Source organism: Doryrhamphus excisus, chromosome 14 (genome assembly GCF_030265055.1).
Source record: "Doryrhamphus excisus isolate RoL2022-K1 chromosome 14, RoL_Dexc_1.0, whole genome shotgun sequence".
Classification (NCBI taxonomy): domain Eukaryota; kingdom Metazoa; phylum Chordata; class Actinopteri; order Syngnathiformes; family Syngnathidae; genus Doryrhamphus; species Doryrhamphus excisus.
The window spans coordinates 18,755,301-18,780,132 of record NC_080479.1 but is presented as its reverse complement, the minus strand read 5'-3'; the positions used below and the strand labels follow the sequence as shown (position 1 = coordinate 18,780,132).

General features: G+C 37.7%; 1 protein-coding gene across 3 annotated transcripts in view; it reads right to left on the bottom strand.

Annotated features, from left to right (window-relative positions):
- Positions 1–24,832, bottom strand: part of kat2b (K(lysine) acetyltransferase 2B) — a 31,087-nt gene that overhangs the window by 2,769 nt on the left and 3,486 nt on the right. The window contains exons 6-17 of one of the 3 annotated variants that reach the window (XM_058046765.1): positions 23,683–23,874; positions 21,061–21,164; positions 20,834–20,974; positions 20,610–20,743; positions 20,340–20,551; positions 20,137–20,263; positions 19,948–20,058; positions 18,247–18,390; positions 18,040–18,154; positions 17,936–17,966; positions 17,796–17,859; positions 17,650–17,734 (exon numbers count right to left, since the gene is read on the bottom strand). In XM_058046765.1, coding sequence (XP_057902748.1) covers positions 17,650–17,734; positions 17,796–17,859; positions 17,936–17,966; positions 18,040–18,154; positions 18,247–18,390; positions 19,948–20,058; positions 20,137–20,263; positions 20,340–20,551; positions 20,610–20,743; positions 20,834–20,974; positions 21,061–21,164; positions 23,683–23,874 — 1,460 coding nt within the window. Of the gene's footprint in view, positions 1–17,648; positions 17,735–17,795; positions 17,860–17,935; positions 17,967–18,039; positions 18,155–18,246; positions 18,391–19,947; positions 20,059–20,136; positions 20,264–20,339; positions 20,552–20,609; positions 20,744–20,833; positions 20,975–21,060; positions 21,165–23,682; positions 23,875–24,832 lie in introns of those variants that run through there. The other 2 variants (XM_058046766.1, XR_009119215.1) reach the window with 2 other exon arrangements.

The following is a 24,832-nucleotide window of genomic DNA, read 5'->3' as shown; positions in this document are numbered from 1 at the left end:
AAAAACTGAAAAAAACGACGTACTAACCCCTTACGTTTTTTTTGTCAAAAATCACAAAATTCAAACTCTTCCATTTTTGGGTCCTTCTGGGGCCCCTGTTGAGTGTGTGTTGCCTAAATTCGCAAATTAAGCATACAAATGTCTAAAGTATGATACAAATATAAGGCGTTCAGAAGACGCATTCAACGTGGTTATGTAGTACTCTACACCGGTCACTAGGTGTCACCGATGTTACATGAGGACACAATAGCCACCGCAGGAAGTCAAACGGGGGTGGTACCATATCAGGGGTGTCCAAAGTGTGGCCTGCACCACATTCTAGACATAGACTTCAGCAAGAAAAGAGACAAATAGAATTATCTATATGATAAAAAAATGTAAAAACATGCAGTAATTTTTACAAGAATAAAGTCAAGATAAAGCATAGTAAAATCTAACAAGTAGTATTATTTTGTAGTATTATGAGGAAGAAAAAATATATTTTAGCAACAAATTTTAAAAAGTTTTTTTCTTTTTGAAATATGTTGCTGAGATGATATATACCTGTGTGTGTATGTACGTATATACTGTGTGTGTGTATATATGTGTGTGTGTGTATGTACGTATATACTGTGTGTGTGTATATATGTGTGTGTGTGTATGTACGTATATACTGTGTGTATGTATATACTGTGTATGTATATATGTGTGTGTGTGTATGTACGTATATACTGTGTGTGTGTATATATGTGTGTGTGTGTATGTACGTATATACTGTGTGTATGTATATACTGTGTATGTATATATGTGTGTGTGTGTATGTATATACTATGTATGTGTGTATGTAAATATGTACGTGTATTTATATGTATGTATGTGTATGTATTTGTATATGTGTATGTATTTGTATATGTGTATGTATTTGTCTGTGTATATGTAAATATGTATGTGTATTTATATGTATGTATGTTTATGTATTGGTATATGTGTATGTATTTGTGTATATGTATACATGTATGTGTATGTATGTATTTGTGTATATGTATATATGTACAAGTATGTATGTATTTGTGTATATGTATACATGTATGTGTATGTATGTATTTGTGTATATGTCTATATGTACAAGTATGTATGTATTTGTGTATATGTATACATGTATGTGTATGTATGTATTTGTGTATATGTATACATGTATGTGTATGTATGTATTTGTGTATATGTATACATGTACGTGTATGTATGTATTTGTGTATATGTATATATGTACGTGTATGTATGTATTTGTGTATATGTATATATGTACGTGTATGTATGTATGTATTTGTGTATATGTACATATGTATGTGTATTTTTGGGCACTGCTGGGGCCCCTTATTAGACGAAAAAACGACATACTAACCCCTTACGTTTTTTTCAAAAATCAACACCCTCAAACTTTGGCATTTTATGCCATTTTTGGGCTCTTCTGGGCCCCCTGATGAGTGTGTGTGATGTTTCTGCTGTTTTTTTGATCAGAAAAGTGCATTTTCAGCAAGTTGAAAAAATTGAAAAAAAAACGACATACTAACCCCTTACGTTTTTTTCAAAAATCACAAAATTTAAATCTGGCATTTTATGCCATTTTTGGGCTCTTCTGGGCCCCCTGATGAGTGTGTGTGATGTTTCTGCTGTTTATTTGATCAGAAAAGTGCATTTTCAGCAAGTTGAAAAAATTGAAAAAAAACGACATACTAACCCCTTACGTTTTTTTCAAAAATCAACACCCTCAAACTTTGGCATTTTATGCCATTTTTGGGCTCTTCTGGGCCCCCTGATGAGTGTGTGTGATGTTTCTGCTGTTTTTTTGATCAGAAAAGTGCATTTTCAGCAAGTTGAAAAAATTGAAAAAAAACGACATACTAACCCCTTACGTTTTTTTCAAAAATCACAAAATTTAAATCTGGCATTTTATGCCATTTTTGGGTGCTTGTGGGGCCCCTGATGAGTGTGTGTGAGGTTTCCGCTATTTTTTTGACCAGAAAAGTGCATTTTCAGCAAGTTGAAAAATTTGAAAAAAACGACATACTAACCCCTTACGTTTTTTTCAAAAATCACAAAATTTAAATCTGGCATTTTATGCCATTTTTGGGCTCTTCTGGGCCCCCTGATGAGTGTGTGTGATGTTTCTGCTGTTTATTTGATCAGAAAAGTGCATTTTCAGCAAGTTGAAAAAATTGAAAAAAAACGACATACTAACCCCTTACGTTTTTTTCAAAAATCACAAAATTTAAATCTGGCATTTTATGCCATTTTTGGGTGCTTGTGGGGCCCCTGATGAGTGTGTGTGAGGTTTCCGCTATTTTTTTGACCAGAAAAGTGCATTTTCAGCAAGTTGAAAAATTTGAAAAAAACGACATACTAACCCCTTACGTTTTTTTCAAAAATCAACACCCTCAAACTTTGGCATTTTATGCCATTTTTGGGCTCTTCTGGGCCCCCTGATGAGTGTGTGTGATGTTTCTGCTGTTTTTTTGATCAGAAAAGTGCATTTTCAGCAAGTTGAAAAAATTGAAAAAAACGACATACTAACCCCTTACGTTTTTTTCAAAAATCACAAAATTTAAATCTGGCATTTTATGCCATTTTTGGGTGCTTGTGGGGCCCCTGATGAGTGTGTGTGATGTTTCTGCTGTTTTTTTGATCAGAAAAGTGCATTTTCAGCAAGTTGAAAAAATTGAAAAAAACGACATACTAACCCCTTACGTTTTTTTCAAAAATCACAAAATTTAAATCTGGCATTTTATGCCATTTTTGGGTGCTTGTGGGGCCCCTGATGAGTGTGTGTGATGTTTCTGCTGTTTTTTTTTATCAGAAAAGTGCATTTTCAGCAAGTTGAAAAAATTGAAAAAAACGACATACTAACCCCTTACGTTTTTTTCAAAAATCACAAAATTTAAATCTGGCATTTTATGCCATTTTTGGGCTCTTCTGGGCCCCCTGTTGAGTGTGTGTGAGGTTTCCGCTGTTTTTTTGCCCAGAAAAGTGCATTTTCAGCAAGTTGAAAAAATTGAAAAAAACGACATACTAACCCCTTACGTTTTTTTCAAAAATCAACACCCTCAAACTTTGGCATTTTATGCCACTTTTGGGCTCTTCTGGGCCCCCTGTTGAGTGTGTGTGAGGTTTCCGCTGTTTTTTTGCCCAGAAAAGTGCATTTTCAGCAAGTTGAAAAAATTGAAAAAAACGACATACTAACCCCTTACGTTTTTTTCAAAAATCAACACCCTCAAACTTTGGCATTTTATGCCATTTTTGGGCTCTTCTGGGCCCCCTGATGAGTGTGTGTGATGTTTCTGCTGTTTTTTTGATCAGAAAAGTGCATTTTCAGCAAGTTGAAAAAATTGAAAAAAAACGACATACTAACCCCTTACGTTTTTTTCAAAAATCACAAAATTTAAATCTGGCATTTTATGCCATTTTTGGGCTCTTCTGGGCCCCCTGATGAGTGTGTGTGATGTTTCTGCTGTTTATTTGATCAGAAAAGTGCATTTTCAGCAAGTTGAAAAAATTGAAAAAAAACGACATACTAACCCCTTACGTTTTTTTCAAAAATCACAAAATTTAAATCTGGCATTTTATGCCATTTTTGGGTGCTTGTGGGGCCCCTGATGAGTGTGTGTGAGGTTTCCGCTATTTTTTTGACCAGAAAAGTGCATTTTCAGCAAGTTGAAAAAATTGAAAAAAACGACATACTAACCCCTTACGTTTTTTTCAAAAATCAACACCCTCAAACTTTGGCATTTTATGCCATTTTTGGGCTCTTCTGGGCCCCCTGATGAGTGTGTGTGATGTTTCTGCTGTTTTTTTGATCAGAAAAGTGCATTTTCAGCAAGTTGAAAAAATTGAAAAAAAACGACATACTAACCCCTTACGTTTTTTTCAAAAATCACAAAATTTAAATCTGGCATTTTATGCCATTTTTGGGTGCTTGTGGGGCCCCTGATGAGTGTGTGTGAGGTTTCCGCTATTTTTTTGACCAGAAAAGTGCATTTTCAGCAAGTTGAAAAATTTGAAAAAAACGACATACTAACCCCTTACGTTTTTTTCAAAAATCACAAAATTTAAATCTGGCATTTTATGCCATTTTTGGGCTCTTCTGGGCCCCCTGATGAGTGTGTGTGATGTTTCTGCTGTTTATTTGATCAGAAAAGTGCATTTTCAGCAAGTTGAAAAAATTGAAAAAAAACGACATACTAACCCCTTACGTTTTTTTCAAAAATCACAAAATTTAAATCTGGCATTTTATGCCATTTTTGGGTGCTTGTGGGGCCCCTGATGAGTGTGTGTGAGGTTTCCGCTATTTTTTTGACCAGAAAAGTGCATTTTCAGCAAGTTGAAAAATTTGAAAAAAACGACATACTAACCCCTTACGTTTTTTTCAAAAATCAACACCCTCAAACTTTGGCATTTTATGCCATTTTTGGGCTCTTCTGGGCCCCCTGATGAGTGTGTGTGATGTTTCTGCTGTTTTTTTGATCAGAAAAGTGCATTTTCAGCAAGTTGAAAAAATTGAAAAAAACGACATACTAACCCCTTACGTTTTTTTCAAAAATCACAAAATTTAAATCTGGCATTTTATGCCATTTTTGGGTGCTTGTGGGGCCCCTGATGAGTGTGTGTGATGTTTCTGCTGTTTTTTTTATCAGAAAAGTGCATTTTCAGCAAGTTGAAAAAATTGAAAAAAACGACATACTAACCCCTTACGTTTTTTTCAAAAATCAACACCCTCAAACTTTGGCATTTTATGCCATTTTTGGGCTCTTCTGGGCCCCCTGATGAGTGTGTGTGATGTTTCTGCTGTTTTTTTTTGATCAGAAAAGTGCATTTTCAGCAAGTTGAAAAAATTGAAAAAAACGACATACTAACCCCTTACGTTTTTTTCAAAAATCACAAAATTTAAATCTGGCATTTTATGCCATTTTTGGGCTCTTCTGGGCCCCCTGTTGAGTGTGTGTGAGGTTTCCGCTGTTTTTTTGCCCAGAAAAGTGCATTTTCAGCAAGTTGAAAAAATTGAAAAAAACGACATACTAACCCCTTACGTTTTTTTCAAAAATCAACACCCTCAAACTTTGGCATTTTATGCCACTTTTGGGCTCTTCTGGGCCCCCTGTTGAGTGTGTGTGAGGTTTCCGCTGTTTTTTTGCCCAGAAAAGTGCATTTTCAGCAAGTTGAAAAAATTGAAAAAAACGACATACTAACCCCTTACGTTTTTTTCAAAAATCACAAAATTTAAATCTGGCATTTTATGCCATTTTTGGGTGCTTGTGGGGCCCCTGATGAGTGTGTGTGATTTTTCTGCTGTTTTTTTGATCAGAAAAGTGCATTTTCAGCAAGTTGAAAAAATGGAAAAAAACGACATACTAACCCCTTACGTTTTTTTCAAAAATCAACACCCTCAAACTTTGGCATTTTATGCCACTTTTGGGCTCTTCTGGGCCCCCTGTTGAGTGTGTGTGAGGTTTCCGCTGTTTTTTTGCCCAGAAAAGTGCATTTTCAGCAAGTTGAAAAAATTGAAAAAAACGACATACTAACCCCTTACGTTTTTTTCAAAAATCACAAAATTTAAATCTGGCATTTTATGCCATTTTTGGGTGCTTGTGGGGCCCCTGATGAGTGTGTGTGATTTTTCTGCTGTTTTTTTGATCAGAAAAGTGCATTTTCAGCAAGTTGAAAAAATGGAAAAAAACGACATAACCCCTTACGTTTTTTTCAAAAATCAACACCCTCAAACTTTGGCATTTTATGCCATTTTGGGGCTCTTCTGGGCCCCCTGTTGAGTGTGTGTGAGGTTTCCGCTGTTTTTTTGCCCAGAAAAGTGCATTTTCAGCAAGTTGAAAAAATTGAAAAAAACGACATACTAACCCCTTACGTTTTTTTCAAAAATCAACACCCTCAAACTTTGGCATTTTATGCCATTTTTGGGCTCTTCTGGGCCCCCTGATGAGTGTGTGTGAGGTTTTCGCTGTTTTTTTGCCCAGAAAAGTGCATTTTCAGCAAGTTGAAAAAATTGAAAAAAACGACATACTAACCCCTTACGTTTTTTTCAAAAATCACAAAATTTAAATCTGGCATTTTATGCCATTTTTGGGTGCTTGTGGGGCCCCTGATGAGTGTGTGTGATGTTTCTGCTGTTTTTTTGATCAGAAAAGTGCATTTTCAGCAAGTTGAAAAAACTGAAAAAAACGACATACTAACCCCTTACGTTTTTTTCAAAAATCAACACCCTCAAACTTTGGCATTTTATGCCATTTTTGGGCTCTTCTGGGCCCCCTGTTGAGTGTGTGAGGTTTCCGCTGTTTTTTTGCCCAGAAAAGTGCATTTTCAGCAAGTTGAAAAAATTGAAAAAAACGACATACTAAACCCTTACGTTTTTTTCAAAAATCAACACCCTCAAACTTTGGCATTTTATGCCATTTTTGGGCTCTTCTGGGCCCCCTGATGAGTGTGTGTGATGTTTCTGCTGTTTTTTTTTGATCAGAAAAGTGCATTTTCAGCAAGTTGAAAAAATTGAAAAAAACGACATACTAACCCCTTACGTTTTTTTCAAAAATCACAAAATTTAAATCTGGCATTTTATGCCATTTTTGGGCTCTTCTGGGCCCCCTGTTGAGTGTGTGTGAGGTTTCCGCTGTTTTTTTGCCCAGAAAAGTGCATTTTCAGCAAGTTGAAAAAATTGAAAAAAACGACATACTAACCCCTTACGTTTTTTTCAAAAATCAACACCCTCAAACTTTGGCATTTTATGCCACTTTTGGGCTCTTCTGGGCCCCCTGTTGAGTGTGTGTGAGGTTTCCGCTGTTTTTTTGCCCAGAAAAGTGCATTTTCAGCAAGTTGAAAAAATTGAAAAAAACGACATACTAACCCCTTACGTTTTTTTCAAAAATCACAAAATTTAAATCTGGCATTTTATGCCATTTTTGGGTGCTTGTGGGGCCCCTGATGAGTGTGTGTGATTTTTCTGCTGTTTTTTTGATCAGAAAAGTGCATTTTCAGCAAGTTGAAAAAATGGAAAAAAACGACATACTAACCCCTTACGTTTTTTTCAAAAATCAACACCCTCAAACTTTGGCATTTTATGCCATTTTGGGGCTCTTCTGGGCCCCCTGTTGAGTGTGTGTGAGGTTTCCGCTGTTTTTTTGCCCAGAAAAGTGCATTTTCAGCAAGTTGAAAAAATTGAAAAAAACGACATACTAACCCCTTACGTTTTTTTCAAAAATCAACACCCTCAAACTTTGGCATTTTATGCCATTTTTGGGCTCTTCTGGGCCCCCTGATGAGTGTGTGTGAGGTTTTCGCTGTTTTTTTGCCCAGAAAAGTGCATTTTCAGCAAGTTGAAAAAATTGAAAAAAACGACATACTAACCCCTTACGTTTTTTTCAAAAATCACAAAATTTAAATCTGGCATTTTATGCCATTTTTGGGTGCTTGTGGGGCCCCTGATGAGTGTGTGTGATGTTTCTGCTGTTTTTTTGATCAGAAAAGTGCATTTTCAGCAAGTTGAAAAAACTGAAAAAAACGACATACTAACCCCTTACGTTTTTTTCAAAAATCAACACCCTCAAACTTTGGCATTTTATGCCATTTTTGGGCTCTTCTGGGCCCCCTGTTGAGTGTGTGAGGTTTCCGCTGTTTTTTTGCCCAGAAAAGTGCATTTTCAGCAAGTTGAAAAAATTGAAAAAAACGACATACTAAACCCTTACGTTTTTTTCAAAAATCAACACCCTCAAACTTTGGCATTTTATGCCATTTTTGGGCTCTTCTGGGCCCCCTGATGAGTGTGTGTGAGGTTTTCGCTGTTTTTTTGCCCAGAAAAGTGCATTTTCAGCAAGTTGAAAAAATTGAAAAAAACGACATACTAACCCCTTACGTTTTTTTCAAAAATCACAAAATTTAAATCTGGCATTTTATGCCATTTTTGGGTGCTTGTGGGGCCCCTGATGAGTGTGTGTGATGTTTCTGCTGTTTTTTTGATCAGAAAAGTGCATTTTCAGCAAGTTGAAAAAATTGAAAAAAACGACATACTAACCCCTTACGTTTTTTTCAAAAATCAACACCCTCAAACTTTGGCATTTTATGCCACTTTTGGGCTCTTCTGGGCCCCCTGTTGAGTGTGTGTGAGGTTTCCGCTGTTTTTTTGCCCAGAAAAGTGCATTTTCAGCAAGTTGAAAAAATTGAAAAAAACGACATACTAACCCCTTACGTTTTTTTCAAAAATCACAAAATTTAAATCTGGCATTTTATGCCATTTTTGGGTGCTTGTGGGGCCCCTGATGAGTGTGTGTGATTTTTCTGCTGTTTTTTTGATCAGAAAAGTGCATTTTCAGCAAGTTGAAAAAATGGAAAAAAACGACATACTAACCCCTTACGTTTTTTTCAAAAATCAACACCCTCAAACTTTGGCATTTTATGCCATTTTGGGGCTCTTCTGGGCCCCCTGTTGAGTGTGTGTGAGGTTTCCGCTGTTTTTTTGCCCAGAAAAGTGCATTTTCAGCAAGTTGAAAAAATTGAAAAAAACGACATACTAACCCCTTACGTTTTTTTCAAAAATCAACACCCTCAAACTTTGGCATTTTATGCCATTTTTGGGCTCTTCTGGGCCCCCTGATGAGTGTGTGTGAGGTTTTCGCTGTTTTTTTGCCCAGAAAAGTGCATTTTCAGCAAGTTGAAAAAATTGAAAAAAACGACATACTAACCCCTTACGTTTTTTTCAAAAATCACAAAATTTAAATCTGGCATTTTATGCCATTTTTGGGCTCTTCTGGGCCCCCTGTTGAGTGTGTGTGAGGTTTCCGCTGTTTTTTTGCCCAGAAAAGTGCATTTTCAGCAAGTTGAAAAAATTGAAAAAAACGACATACTAACCCCTTACGTTTTTTTCAAAAATCAACACCCTCAAACTTTGGCATTTTATGCCACTTTTGGGCTCTTCTGGGCCCCCTGTTGAGTGTGTGTGAGGTTTCCGCTGTTTTTTTGCCCAGAAAAGTGCATTTTCAGCAAGTTGAAAAAATTGAAAAAAACGACATACTAACCCCTTACGTTTTTTTCAAAAATCACAAAATTTAAATCTGGCATTTTATGCCATTTTTGGGTGCTTGTGGGGCCCCTGATGAGTGTGTGTGATTTTTCTGCTGTTTTTTTGATCAGAAAAGTGCATTTTCAGCAAGTTGAAAAAATGGAAAAAAACGACATACTAACCCCTTACGTTTTTTTCAAAAATCAACACCCTCAAACTTTGGCATTTTATGCCATTTTGGGGCTCTTCTGGGCCCCCTGTTGAGTGTGTGTGAGGTTTCCGCTGTTTTTTTGCCCAGAAAAGTGCATTTTCAGCAAGTTGAAAAAATTGAAAAAAACGACATACTAACCCCTTACGTTTTTTTCAAAAATCAACACCCTCAAACTTTGGCATTTTATGCCATTTTTGGGCTCTTCTGGGCCCCCTGATGAGTGTGTGTGAGGTTTTCGCTGTTTTTTTGCCCAGAAAAGTGCATTTTCAGCAAGTTGAAAAAATTGAAAAAAACGACATACTAACCCCTTACGTTTTTTTCAAAAATCACAAAATTTAAATCTGGCATTTTATGCCATTTTTGGGTGCTTGTGGGGCCCCTGATGAGTGTGTGTGATGTTTCTGCTGTTTTTTTGATCAGAAAAGTGCATTTTCAGCAAGTTGAAAAAACTGAAAAAAACGACATACTAACCCCTTACGTTTTTTTCAAAAATCAACACCCTCAAACTTTGGCATTTTATGCCATTTTTGGGCTCTTCTGGGCCCCCTGATGAGTGTGTGTGAGGTTTCCGCTGTTTTTTTGCCCAGAAAAGTGCATTTTCAGCAAGTTGAAAAAATTGAAAAAAACGACATACTAACCCCTTACGTTTTTTTCAAAAATCACAAAATTTAAATCTGGCATTTTATGCCATTTTTGGGTGCTTGTGGGGCCCCTGATGAGTGTGTGTGATGTTTCTGCTGTTTTTTTGATCAGAAAAGTGCATTTTCAGCAAGTTGAAAAAATTGAAAAAAACGACATACTAACCCCTTACGTTTTTTTCAAAAATCAACACCCTCAAACTTTGGCATTTTATGCCACTTTTGGGCTCTTCTGGGCCCCCTGTTGAGTGTGTGTGAGGTTTCCGCTGTTTTTTTGCCCAGAAAAGTGCATTTTCAGCAAGTTGAAAAAATTGAAAAAAACGACATACTAACCCCTTACGTTTTTTTCAAAAATCACAAAATTTAAATCTGGCATTTTATGCCATTTTTGGGTGCTTGTGGGGCCCCTGATGAGTGTGCGTGATGTTTCTGCTGTTTTTTGATCAGAAAAGTGCATTTTCAGCAAGTTGAAAAAATTGAAAAAAACGACATACTAACCCCTTACGTTTTTTTCAAAAATCACAAAATTTAAATCTGGCATTTTATGCCATTTTTGGGTGCTTGTGGGGCCCCTGATGAGTGTGTGTGATGTTTCTGCTGTTTTTTTGATCAGAAAAGTGCATTTTCAGCAAGTTGAAAAAATTGAAAAAAACGACATACCCTTACGTTTTTTTCAAAAATCAACACCCTCAAACTTTGGCATTTTATGCCATTTTTGGGCTCTTCTGGGCCCCCTGTTGAGTGTGTGTGAGGTTTCCGCTGTTTTTTTGCCCAGAAAAGTGCATTTTCAGCAAGTTGAAAAAATTGAAAAAAACGACATACTAACCCCTTACGTTTTTTTCAAAAATCAACACCCTCAAACTTTGGCATTTTATGCCATTTTTGGGCTCTTCTGGGCCCCCTGTTGAGTGTGTGTGAATTTCCGCTGTTTTTTTGCCCAGAAAAGTGCATTTTCAGCAAGTTGAAAAATTTGAAAAAAACGACATACTAACCCCTTACGTTTTTTTCAAAAATCACAAAATTTAAATCTGGCATTTTATGCCATTTTTGGGTGCTTGTGGGGCCCCTGATGAGTGTGTGTGATGTTTCTGCTGTTTTTTTGATCAGAAAAGTGCATTTTCAGCAAGTTGAAAAAACTGAAAAAAACGACATACTAACCCCTTACGTTTTTTTCAAAAATCAACACCCTCAAACTTTGGCATTTTATGCCATTTTTGGGCTCTTCTGGGCCCCCTGATGAGTGTGTGTGAGGTTTCCGCTGTTTTTTTGCCCAGAAAAGTGCACTTTCAGGAAGTTGAAAAAATTGAAAAAAAACGACATACTAACCCCTTACGTTTTTTTCAAAAATCACAAAATTTAAATCTGGCATTTTATGCCATTTTTGGGTGCTTGTGGGGCCCCTGATGAGTGTGTGTGATGTTTCTGCTGTTTTTTTGATCAGAAAAGTGCATTTTCAGCAAGTTGAAAAAATTGAAAAAAAGGACATACTAACCCCTTACGTTTTTTTCAAAAATCACAAAATTTAAATCTGGCATTTTATGCCATTTTTGGGTGCTTGTGGGGCCCCTGATGAGTGTGTGTGATGTTTCTGCTGTTTTTTTGATCAGAAAAGTGCATTTTCAGCAAGTTGAAAAAATTGAAAAAAACGACATACTAACCCCTTACGTTTTTTTCAAAAATCAACACCCTCAAACTTTGGCATTTTATGCCATTTTTGGGCTCTTCTGGGCCCCCTGTTGAGTGTGTGTGAGGTTTCCGCTGTTTTTTTGCCCAGAAAAGTGCATTTTCAGCAAGTTGAAAAAATTGAAAAAAACGACATACTAACCCCTTACGTTTTTTTCAAAAATCACAAAATTTAAATCTGGCATTTTATGCCATTTTTGGGTGCTTGTGGGGCCCCTGATGAGTGTGTGTGATGTTTCTGCTGTTTTTTTGATCAGAAAAGTGCATTTTCAGCAAGTTGAAAAAATTGAAAAAAACGACATACTAACCCCTTACGTTTTTTTCAAAAATCAACACCCTCAAACTTTGGCATTTTATGCCACTTTTGGGCTCTTCTGGGCCCCCTGTTGAGTGTGTGTGAGGTTTCCGCTGTTTTTTTGCCCAGAAAAGTGCATTTTCAGCAAGTTGAAAAAATTGAAAAAAACGACATACTAACCCCTTACGTTTTTTTCAAAAATCAACACCCTCAAACTTTGGCATGTTATGCCATTTTTGGGCTCTTCTGGGCCCCCTGTTGAGTGTGTGTGAGGTTTCCGCTGTTTTTTTGCCCAGAAAAGTGCATTTTCAGCAAGTTGAAAAAATTGAAAAAAACGACATACTAACCCCTTACGTTTTTTTCAAAAATCAACACCCTCAAACTTTGGCATTTTATGCCACTTTTGAGCTCTTCTGGGCCCCCTGTTGAGTGTGTGTGAGGTTTCCGCTGTTTTTTTGCCCAGAAAAGTGCATTTTCAGCAAGTTGAAAAAATTGAAAAAAACGACATACTAACCCCTTACGTTTTTTTCAAAAATCACAAAATTTAAATCTGGCATTTTATGCCATTTTTGGGTGCTTGTGGGGCCCCTGATGAGTGTGTGTGATGTTTCTGCTGTTTTTTTGATCAGAAAAGTGCATTTTCAGCAAGTTGAAAAAATTGAAAAAAACGACATACTAACCCCTTACGTTTTTTTCAAAAATCAACACCCTCAAACTTTGGCATTTTATGCCATTTTGGGGCTCTTCTGGGCCCCCTGATGAGTGTGTGTGATGTTTCTGCTGTTTTTTTGATCAGAAAAGTGCATTTTCAGCAAGTTGAAAAAATTGAAAAAAACGACATACTAACCCCTTACGTTTTTTTCAAAAATCAACACCCTCAAACTTTGGCATTTTATGCCACTTTTGGGCTCTTCTGGGCCCCCTGTTGAGTGTGTGTGAGGTTTCCGCTGTTTTTTTGCCCAGAAAAGTGCATTTTCAGCAAGTTGAAAAAATTGAAAAAAACGACATACTAACCCCTTACGTTTTTTTCAAAAATCACAAAATTTAAATCTGGCATTTTATGCCATTTTTGGGTGCTTGTGGGGCCCCTGATGAGTGTGTGTGATGTTTCTGCTGTTTTTTTGATCAGAAAAGTGCATTTTCAGCAAGTTGAAAAAATTGAAAAAAACGACATACTAACCCCTTACGTTTTTTTCAAAAATCAACACCCTCAAACTTTGGCATTTTATGCCACTTTTGGGCTCTTCTGGGCCCCCTGTTGAGTGTGTGTGAGGTTTCCGCTGTTTTTTTGCCCAGAAAAGTGCATTTTCAGCAAGTTGAAAAAATTGAAAAAAACGACATACTAACCCCTTACGTTTTTTTCAAAAATCACAAAATTTAAATCTGGCATTTTATGCCATTTTTGGGTGCTTGTGGGGCCCCTGATGAGTGTGTGTGATGTTTCTGCTGTTTTTTTGATCAGAAAAGTGCATTTTCAGCAAGTTGAAAAAATTGAAAAAAACGACATACTAACCCCTTACGTTTTTTTCAAAAATCAACACCCTCAAACTTTGGCATTTCATGCCATTTTTGGGCTCTTCTGGGCCCCCTGTTGAGTGTGTGTGAGGTTTCCGCTGTTTTTTTGCCCAGAAAAGTGCATTTTCAGCAAGTTGAAAAAATTGAAAAAAACGACATACTAACCCCTTACGTTTTTTTCAAAAATCAACACCCTCAAACTTTGGCATTTCATGCCATTTTTGGGCTCTTCTGGGCCCCCTGTTGAGTGTGTGTGAGGTTTCCGCTGTTTTTTTGCCCAGAGAAGTGCATTTTCAGCAAGTTGAAAAATTTGAAAAAAACGACATACTAACCCCTTACGTTTTTTTCAAAAATCACAAAATTTAAATCTGGCATTTTATGCCATTTTTGGGTGCTTGTGGGGCCCCTGATGAGTGTGTGTGATGTTTCTGCTGTTTTTTTGATCAGAAAAGTGCATTTTCAGCAAGTTGAAAAAATTGAAAAAAACGACATACTAACCCCTTACGTTTTTTTCAAAAATCAACACCCTCAAACTTTGGCATTTTATGCCATTTTGGGGCTCTTCTGGGCCCCCTGATGAGTGTGTGTGATGTTTCTGCTGTTTTTTTGATCAGAAAAGTGCATTTTCAGCAAGTTGAAAAATTTGAAAAAAACGACATACTAACCCCTTACGTTTTTTTCAAAAATCACAAAATTTAAATCTGGCATTTTATGCCATTTTTGGGTGCTTGTGGGGCCCCTGATGAGTGTGTGTGATGTTTCTGCTGTTTTTTTGATCAGAAAAGTGCATTTTCAGCAAGTTGAAAAAATTGAAAAAAACGACATACTAACCCCTTACGTTTTTTTCAAAAATCAACACCCTCAAACTTTGGCATTTTATGCCATTTTTGGGCTCTTCTGGGCCCCCTGTTGAGTGTGTGTGAGGTTTCTGCTGTTTTTTTGCCCAGAAAAGTGCATTTTCAGCAAGTTGAAAAAATTGAAAAAAACGACATACTAACCCCTTACGTTTTTTTCAAAAATCAACACCCTCAAACTTTGGCATTTTATGCCATTTTTGGGCTCTTCTGGGCCCCCTGTTGAGTGTGTGTGAGGTTTCCGCTGTTTTTTTGCCAAGAAAAGTGCATTTTCAGCAAGTTGAAAAAATTGAAAAAAACGACATACTAACCCCTTACGTTTTTTTCAAAAATCACAAAATTTAAATCTGGCATTTTATGCCATTTTTGGGTGCTTGTGGGGCCCCTGATGAGTGTGTGTGATGTTTCTGCTGTTTTTTTGATCAGAAAAGTGCATTTTCAGCAAGTTGAAAAAATTGAAAAAAACGACATACTAACCCCTTACGTTTTTTTCAAAAATCAACACCCTCAAACTTTGGCATTTTATGCCATTTTTCGGCTCTTCTGGGCCCCCTGTTGAGTGTGTGTGAGGTTTCCGCTGTTTTTTTGCCCAGAAAAGTGCATTTTCAGCAAGTTGAAAAAAATTGAAAAAAACTACATACTAACCCCTTACGTTTTTTTCAAAAATCAACACCCTCAAACTTTGGCATTTTATGCCACTTTTGAGCTCTTCTGGGCCCCCTGTTGAGTGTGTGTGAGGTTTCCGCTGTTTTTTTGCCCAGAAAAGTGCATTTTCAGCAAGTTGAAAAAATTGAAAAAAACGACATACTAACCCCTTACGTTTTTTTCAAAAATCACAAAATTTAAATCTGGCATTTTATGCCATTTTTGGGTGCTTGTGGGGCCCCTGATGAGTGTGTGTGATGTTTCTGCTGTTTTTTTGATCAGAAAAGTGCATTTTCAGCAAGTTGAAAAAATTGAAAAAAACGACATACTAACCCCTTACGTTTTTTTCAAAAATCAACACCCTCAAACTTTGGCATTTTATGCCACTTTTGGGCTCTTCTGGGCCCCCTGTTGAGTGTGTGTGAGGTTTCCGCTGTTTTTTTGCCCAGAAAAGTGCATTTTCAGCAAGTTGAAAAAATTGAAAAAAACGACATACTAACCCCTTACGTTTTTTTCAAAAATCAACACCCTCAAACTTTGGCATTTTATGCCATTTTTGGGCTCTTCTGGGCCCCCTGTTGAGTGTGTGTGAGGTTTCTGCTGTTTTTTTGCCCAGAAAAGTGCATTTTCAGCAAGTTGAAAAAATTGAAAAAAACGACATACTAACCCCTTACGTTTTTTTCAAAAATCAACACCCTCAAACTTTGGCATTTTATGCCATTTTTGGGCTCTTCTGGGCCCCCTGTTGAGTGTGTGTGAGGTTTCCGCTGTTTTTTTGCCCAGAAAAGTGCATTTTCAGCAAGTTGAAAAAATTGAAAAAAACGACATACTAACCCCTTACGTTTTTTTCAAAAATCACAAAATTTAAATCTGGCATTTTATGCCATTTTTGGGTGCTTGTGGGGCCCCTGATGAGTGTGTGTGATGTTTCTGCTGTTTTTTTGATCAGAAAAGTGCATTTTCAGCAAGTTGAAAAAATTGAAAAAAACGACATACTAACCCCTTACGTTTTTTTCAAAAATCAACACCCTCAAACTTTGGCATTTTATGCCACTTTTGGGCTCTTCTGGGCCCCCTGTTGAGTGTGTGTGAGGTTTCCGCTGTTTTTTTGCCCAGAAAAGTGCATTTTCAGCAAGTTGAAAAAATTGAAAAAAACGACATACTAACCCCTTACGTTTTTTTCAAAAATCACAAAATTTAAATCTGGCATTTTATGCCATTTTTGGGTGCTTGTGGGGCCCCTGATGAGTGTGTGTGATGTTTCTGCTGTTTTTTTGATCAGAAAAGTGCATTTTCAGCAAGTTGAAAAAATTGAAAAAAACGACATACTAACCCCTTACGTTTTTTTCAAAAATCAACACCCTCAAACTTTGGCATTTCATGCCATTTTTGGGCTCTTCTGGGCCCCCTGTTGAGTGTGTGTGAGGTTTCCGCTGTTTTTTTGCCCAGAAAAGTGCATTTTCAGCAAGTTGAAAAAATTGAAAAAAACGACATACTAACCCCTTACGTTTTTTTCAAAAATCAACACCCTCAAACTTTGGCATTTCATGCCATTTTTGGGCTCTTCTGGGCCCCCTGTTGAGTGTGTGTGAGGTTTCCGCTGTTTTTTTGCCCAGAGAAGTGCATTTTCAGCAAGTTGAAAAATTTGAAAAAAACGACATACTAACCCCTTACGTTTTTTTCAAAAATCACAAAATTTAAATCTGGCATTTTATGCCATTTTTGGGTGCTTGTGGGGCCCCTGATGAGTGTGTGTGATGTTTCTGCTGTTTTTTTGATCAGAAAAGTGCATTTTCAGCAAGTTGAAAAAATTGAAAAAAACGACATACTAACCCCTTACGTTTTTTTCAAAAATCAACACCCTCAAACTTTGGCATTTTATGCCATTTTTGGGCTCTTCTGGGCCCCCTGTTGAGTGTGTGTGAGGTTTCCGCTGTTTTTTTGCCCAGAAAAGTGCATTTTCAGCAAGTTGAAAAATTTGAAAAAAACGACATACTAACCCCTTACGTTTTTTTCAAAAATCACAAAATTTAAATCTGGCATTTTATGCCATTTTTGGGTGCTTGTGGGGCCCCTGATGAGTGTGTGTGATGTTTCTGCTGTTTTTTTGATCAGAAAAGTGCATTTTCAGCAAGTTGAAAAAATTGAAAAAAACGACATACTAACCCCTTACGTTTTTTTCAAAAATCAACACCCTCAAACTTTGGCATTTTATGCCATTTTTGGGCTCTTCTGGGCCCCCTGATGAGTGTGTGTGATGTTTCTGCTGTTTTTTTGATCAGAAAAATGCATTTTCAGCAAGTTGAAAAAATTGAAAAAAACGACATACTAACCCCTTACGTTTTTTTCAAAAATCACAAAATTTAAATCTGGCATTTTATGCCATTTTTGGGTGCTTGAGGGGCCCCTGATGAGTGTGCGTGATGTTTCTGTTGTTTTTTTTATCAGAAAAGTGCATTTTCAGCAAGTTGAAAAAATTGAAAAAAACGACATACTAACCCCTTACATTTTTTTCAAAAATCAACACCCTCAAACTTTGGCATTTTATGCCATTTTTGGGCTCTTCTGGGCACTCTGATGAGTGTGTGTGAGGCTTCCGCTGTTTTTTTTGGCCAGAAAAGTGCATTTTCAGCAAGTTGAAAAAATTGAAAAAAACGACATATCTACCTGAAAAAAACGACATAATTTACGTTTTTTTTCAAAAATCACCAAATTCAAACTTGGGTCCCCTGTTGAGTGTGTGTGAGGTTGGTGGTGGGGGTGGCATGCAGACCTACCCATGGGGAAGCGGATGACTTGGTAGTAGCCCGGCGCCTCGGTTTTCTTCACGGGTTCCATGAAGGGCCAAGCGTTTTGGTGACTCTAAGAAGGTAGAGAGCGCACGGGTCACCGAGAGCCCAGCTTCCTCAGAGGCTTGTCTCACCTTCACGTGCTGCAGGATGGTCTTCAGGGTGCCGTACAGCTGGTCCGGATCCTTCACTTCCTTCCTGGAGAACATCAGACTTCATTGACCACCCCACACGTACGGTGAGTAGAATAAAACTAACACGTGACGACGCTCACCCTTTACCCAACGGCTTCCATCCAGTTTCACCTGTTGACATAAACAACGGTTAAAGATGACAATAAAAGGAAGGAAAATGAAGAAATAAAAATAGATGACGCACGAATGCCAGGGATGTTCTCAATGGGAATCTGTCGCACTCCCTCTTTGAAGCAGGAAAGTCCTGGGTAGACTTTTCTGATCTGCGTCTGTTTCCTCTCGATGAGTTTCTTGATGATCTAAAAAAAAAAAAAAAAAAAAAAAAAAAAAGACAAAGGAGACCATGGCAAAACGCAGCCTATCATAGCAACCCCCAGACATGCATACTCGCCTCCTTCTGCTTCTTGATGATGACCGAGAACTCCGTGTAGGGAATGCTGGGATTGAGCTCGCATCCCATGAGCGTAGCGCCCTCGTAGTCCTTGATGTAGCCCATGTACTTGGCCTTGGGGACCTTGATGTCCTTGGAGAAACCCTGAGGAAGGTCACCGCGTCAGCCACCCTCGTCTTTCCCATACATGCAATATTATTATGTACATATGACTCGATATTATTATTATTATGTACATATGCTAGAGACTCAATATTATTATTATGTACATATGCTACTGACTCAATATTATTATGTACATATGACTCAATATTATTATTATGTACATATGCTATAGACTCAATATTATGTACATATGACTCGATATTATTATTATTATGTACATATGCTATAGACTCAATATTATTATTATGTACATACGTATGCTACTGACTCAATATTATTATGTACATATGCTACTGATTCAATATTATTATGTACATATGCTACTGACTCAATATTATTATGTACATATGCTACTGATTCAATATTATTATGTACATATGCTACTGACTCAATATTATTATGTACATATGCTACTGATTCAATATTATTATGTACATATGCTACCGACTCGATATGATTATTATGTACATATGCTACCGACTCGATATGATTATGTACATATGCTACTGACTCATTATTATGTACATATGCTACAGACTCGATATTATTATGTACATATGCTACTGACTCGATATTATTATTATGTACATATGCTACTGACTCAATATTATTATGTACATATGCTACTGACTCAATATTATTATGTACATATGCTACTGACTCGATATTATTATTATGTACATATGCTACCGACTCGATATTATTATGTACATATGCTACTGACTCGATATTATTATTATGTACATATGCTACTGACTAAATATTATTATGTACATGTGCTACAGACTCAACATTATTATTATTATTATAGCATATGCTACAGACCCATTATTATTATTATGTACATATGCTACAGACTCAACATTATTATTATGGACATACTATGCTACAGACTAAATATTATTATGTACATACATATGCTACAGATTCAATATTAGTATGTACATATGCTACAGGCTCAATATTATTATTAAAGCATATGCTAGACTCATTATTGTTATTTACATATACTACAGACTCAATATTATTATGTACATATGCTACTGACTCAATATTATTATTATGTACATGTGCTACACACTGCATATTATTATTATGTACATGTGCTACACACTGAATAATATTATTATTATGTACATATGCTACACATTGAATATTATTATTCTAGCATTTCCCAAACATTATTTTCTTTTGTTTTCTCCTAATATTACTTCCATCCATCCATTTTATGTAGCACTTATCCTCACTAGGATCGCTGTGTATGCTGGAGCCTATCCCAGCTGACTTTGGGCGAGAGGGCAGCCAATGGCAGGACACATACGATATCGATAATGAAGCTAGCATGTTTTTGGAATGTGGGAGGAAACCGGAGTACCCGGACGCACGTTTGAATATTTATATTATATTATATTATATATTTGAATATTTATATTTTATATGACAGCGAGTCAATTTGCGTGACGCATAAAAAAAATCATGAAAATGCGGGACAGTCCCACGCTAACGGGAACATCAGATGGAGACTTTCCAGGTTACCTGCTTCTTGAAGTATCCGATGGCATACTCGTCAGCGTAGGTGAGAAAGTTGAGGATTTCGTGCTTGATGTGGTACTCCTTCAGGTGGTTCATCAGGTGGGTACCGTAGCCCTGAAGCCACACAGCCCGGCCAATCAGGTTCAGCCCAGAATGAAACCATCCTACGCCTCCGAAGCGGTCGGCTCCTACCTTAACCTGCTCGTTGGACGTGACGGCGCAGAAGACGATTTCCGTGAAGCCCTGCGAGGGGAACATGCGGAAGCAGATCCCTCCGATCACACGGCCGTCTTTGATCAGCGACAACGTCTTGTGCTTCCTGTCCAAATAAAAACCACAATGGGCTTCCTGGTTGGGTTTCGGCAAACATGAGGGTTCGGGCGTCGCTCACTTACGGGTCAAAGACGAGCCTGGTGATGTACTCCTTAGGCATGCGAGGGAGCTGGTGGGAGAAGACGTTCTGGAGGCCCACCAGCCACATGAGGATCCTCTTGTTGGGCTTCTGGTTCAGAGAGTTGCCGATGACATGGAACTCGATTACGCCTCGCCGCTCCTCCAGGCGGGCCGCTTCGTCCCGAGCCGAGTGGGCCGAGAGGAGGCTGTTCTGCTGGACGGGGGACAGGTTTGGAATCGGACCGCGCTACGGTACACCACATCCACTTTACCTCTGGGATGGCGGCTGGGTCGGCGATGGTCGCCATGACCTCGTTGATGAGGTCCATCGGGATGTCTCCAACCACCCTGGGCTTCTTGTTCTCCTCTTGGGGGAGGGGGTCCGAGAGTTTGCGCTTCTCACCGACTGAACACATAGAAAACAAACGTTTGAAGTACTCCGATACCATTTGAAAGTACCTCTTTAAGTACATAAGGCAACTTTTTAAAGAAATACCTGCACTTGGCTCGAGTGCCGAAGATGTTTTCCTAGCAGGACTGACGCCGCCGCCACCCCCGCCGCCACTGTTGAGCTCCACAGACGCCGCCGGGCTGATGCTGTAGTACAGGGGCCTGGCCACCGGGGGTGCACTGATAACTAATGAACAAATTGAAAATGCAAATGTAAACGATTTCAGTACGTCCTTGAATGGGATGGAAGATTGTGTAGTTTAAGAGGTTCACCTGTATGCACATGAATCTGGCCCCCCGACGCTCCAGCCAGGAAGTCTTGGTTCCAGATGGGGGAGCTGTGGCTGTACACCTCCTCCTCCAGCATGGACAGGAACCTGACCACCACAGAAAACGACCATATGTAAGAACACGCCTGTGGATATCTTTAAATTGCATCAAAAGTAGCGGTTAAAATCTCCATTCAGAACCAGTAGCCAGTATCTTTATACATAAGTACATCAATGGGTTAATGCTGACTCATAAATGTCATCACTTTTGTTCCTAGCAGGCATCCGTAGGTGACTCATGACTAAGCAGAAATCAAGCGTGTTACTAAGCTGTTTCAAACTTCAATAAAAGTTACACTAACGCTAAATTACACACATTATAACACACATTACACTGTACTGCAGCAATAAAAAAAACGAAACTGACTTTTGACTCTATTTACACCCCTTAGTTACGGTTGCTAAGCACCCGTCAATCGTTCCGACCCAAAATGGCGTCTCCACGGATAACCGACTTGAAACGGATGACAGAGATGCAATGAACTGCCGACATAGCGATGTTAATACGGCTCACAACATTTAATTTAAAGCTCCCGTACCGCACCGATCTTTAAGAAAATAAATTAGCGCTAATTTGACGACGTTCGTAAGCTCGCTAGCTTGCGAGCTAACAGATGTGCGTTCGCATCACAGCGTTAACAACATGCAGTTAATTAACAGACGTGTGTGACAAGTGCACAAAAAAATGTTTTTATTAATTATTGAGGGATTCAGCTATGACTGACGATAACATGGCTTTATTTAGGTTAGCTATTATCTATTTGGGGATATTCGAAAACGGAAAAAACAAAAATATTAACATGCATCGATTGTCTCCAAACGCGTCTTTTAAGCATGACTCGTTTTTTTATAAACAATAAAAAACATAACGCTATAAACAACTTTCATTTCATTGAATTTAATTGAATTAAGCGCCATCACGAACTGTTGTGTCTTATGGGTTGGACCTGTTCAGGAACTGGTAGTTCCGTTTCCGGGGGGAATGGTTTTTACCAAACGATCACGTGACGCAGCCAGCCAATTAGCGTTCAACTGTGTCTCAATTCGGGTGGTCTGCATCCTACCAGGAAGTTGCCTATCCGGACTACAAAGACCAGACGTTGGGAGGCTCCACCCTCCAGCCGCGAACAAGCCTGTTGAATTCCTCATACTTCCTGGTTGTGTCACGTGGTCTCGTGTTTACTCATATTTTGTAACGTAACAAAATTATTAGTTTTTTTAAATGAGTTTTTTTCAGGAGAGAGAAGAGATGTTATCCTTTATCTTCAGCTCATAGATATACTAAACCAGGGGTTGGCAAACTACGGCCCGGGGGCCACATCCGTGTGTTTCAATATGGCCCGCTTGTTCTTTCCAAAGGATTTTATTTAAACTCAACATACAACCTGGCATTGTGGCTTGGGCCAACTTTTTGATGGTTGAGGTAGCTGCTTTATCAATTTCGTTATTTGATGTGGTCTGTTGTTTACAAAATGCTCCTGGAAAAAGGAGCACAAGCACAATAGTAAAAATAATAATAACAATAATAATGTTGTTGTTAATAATAATATTACTATTATTATATTAATATTGTTGTTAATAATATTAATATAATAATAGTAATAATATTATTATTAAAAAATAATAATAAACAATATTATTATTATTATTATTAATATATAATAATAATATATTATATAATAATATAAATAATAATTATAATATATTATATTATATAATATAATGATAATAACATTACTATAACTAATAATAATAACAATAGTAAAAATAATAATAATAACAATAATAATGTTGTTGTTAATAATAATATTACTATTATTATATTAATATTGTTGTTAATAATATTAATATAATAATAGTAATAATATTATTATTATTATAAATAATAAACAATATTATTATTATTAATATATAATAATAATATATTATATAATAATATAAATAATAATTATAATATATGATATTATATAATATAATGATAATAACATTACTATAACTAATAATAATAATAATAGTAATTCTAATAAAAAAAAATAATAACAATAATAATAATACATTTAATTTCTAATACACTTCATATCAAATAAATGATTTCAAAGTTCACATATAGCAGATTGCATGACACTTTTACATGTAAAATATGTGTAAAAATATAGGTGTAAAAATTGACTGTTACGTGTAAAATACTATATACCCCCCCCCCCCCTCCCGGCAATTTTGTTAAATCAATGCGGCCCGCGAGTCAAAAAGTTTGCCCACCCCTGTACTAAACTAAAGTAGAAATATTCATAGCTGTTTTATTTAGTTAGTACTTTTTAGCTACTTCCTTCATTTCTACAACATGTATGTATGTTATGTTTTTTTCCTACAGCATTTGACAACATGATATGCAAATGAGATTATGACCTTATCTAGCGACTTCTGAGACAGCCAGTAGCTACTGTTCTTACTGAAAAGTTGGCAACAAAAGTGGTCTCTCTCTTGGTCGCAGGTTTGATGAGTCGACAAAGACGAGTACCCGATTCAGTCATACAACGTGATTCAACATTCGCACATTTCTACTGACTTGGGAAAGTGGGTGAGGATGAGCGTCCTCTTCTCGGGTGGCAGCTTGTCCTTCTCCTGCCTGGCCTGCTCCAGCAGCTGCTTCCTCATGACGGTGAACACGGAGCGCAGCAGCGTGCGGCCAAAGATCTGCGTGGTCTCGTAGCGCGGGAGGCTGTCGCAGAACTGCGGCACGTTGCAGTAGCATAGCCACCTGTAGCACAAGCATGTACCGTATCTATACCGTAATACAGGGGTGCTCACACTTTTTCAGCATGCGAGCTACTTTTAAAATGACCGAGTCAAAATGATCTACCCACTACAAAAATGCAAAACATCTATTTATTTTCAAATGTATTGAGGATTATTTGTACGTACAATGTATGTTGATGTACCTTACATAACCAAATGAGCCAATATTGCAAAACACACATAATTAACTATTAACATTTTTTGTAATTACCTGAGTTTACTTTGATGACTTGCACTGAATTGAACCAGCCAGGGATGCATAGTCCGGACAGTAGCTGCTGATAGCCAGCCTCAAGCACACTTCCAAATGTTTATCAGTCATGGATAATATCCGTATCATAATATCCGTATAATATTCCATATCCGTATGGAAGTGATATGTTTTTTGCCTTTTTACTTGGTCCAGTTTTTGCCTTTTTACTTGGTCCAGCTACTTCACTCATTTTAGTGACCTTTAGCGAGAACTTTAGCGAGGGCTTAAAATCTGACGCAATTCGCCGACTAGCTTAGCACTTTGCATCGTTGTTTACGCATGAGCGGTGACCTAAAGGTCAAAATTCAGTTGTCATCTGACTGGTTGTCCTGTATGTCAATCAAGTAACGGGGATGGGTGATAGGCTGACATCGTAAGTTCTGCTGCACTTAGAGACGTCGTTTGATTTGATTGGTCGCCCGAAGGACAACATTCAGTTGTCATCTGAATGGCTGCCCTGTATATCAATCAAGTGACGGCATTGATGCTGGGATGATATTTTTTTAATGTCACGCCGCGATCGACCAGTACCACCTCCGCGATCGACCGGTAGATCGCGATCGACTTAATGAGCACCCCTGCCGTAATACTTTAGAGCAGGGGTGGGCAAACTACGGCCCGGGGGCCACATGCGGCCCGCCAAGTGTTTCAATATGGCCCGCCTGTT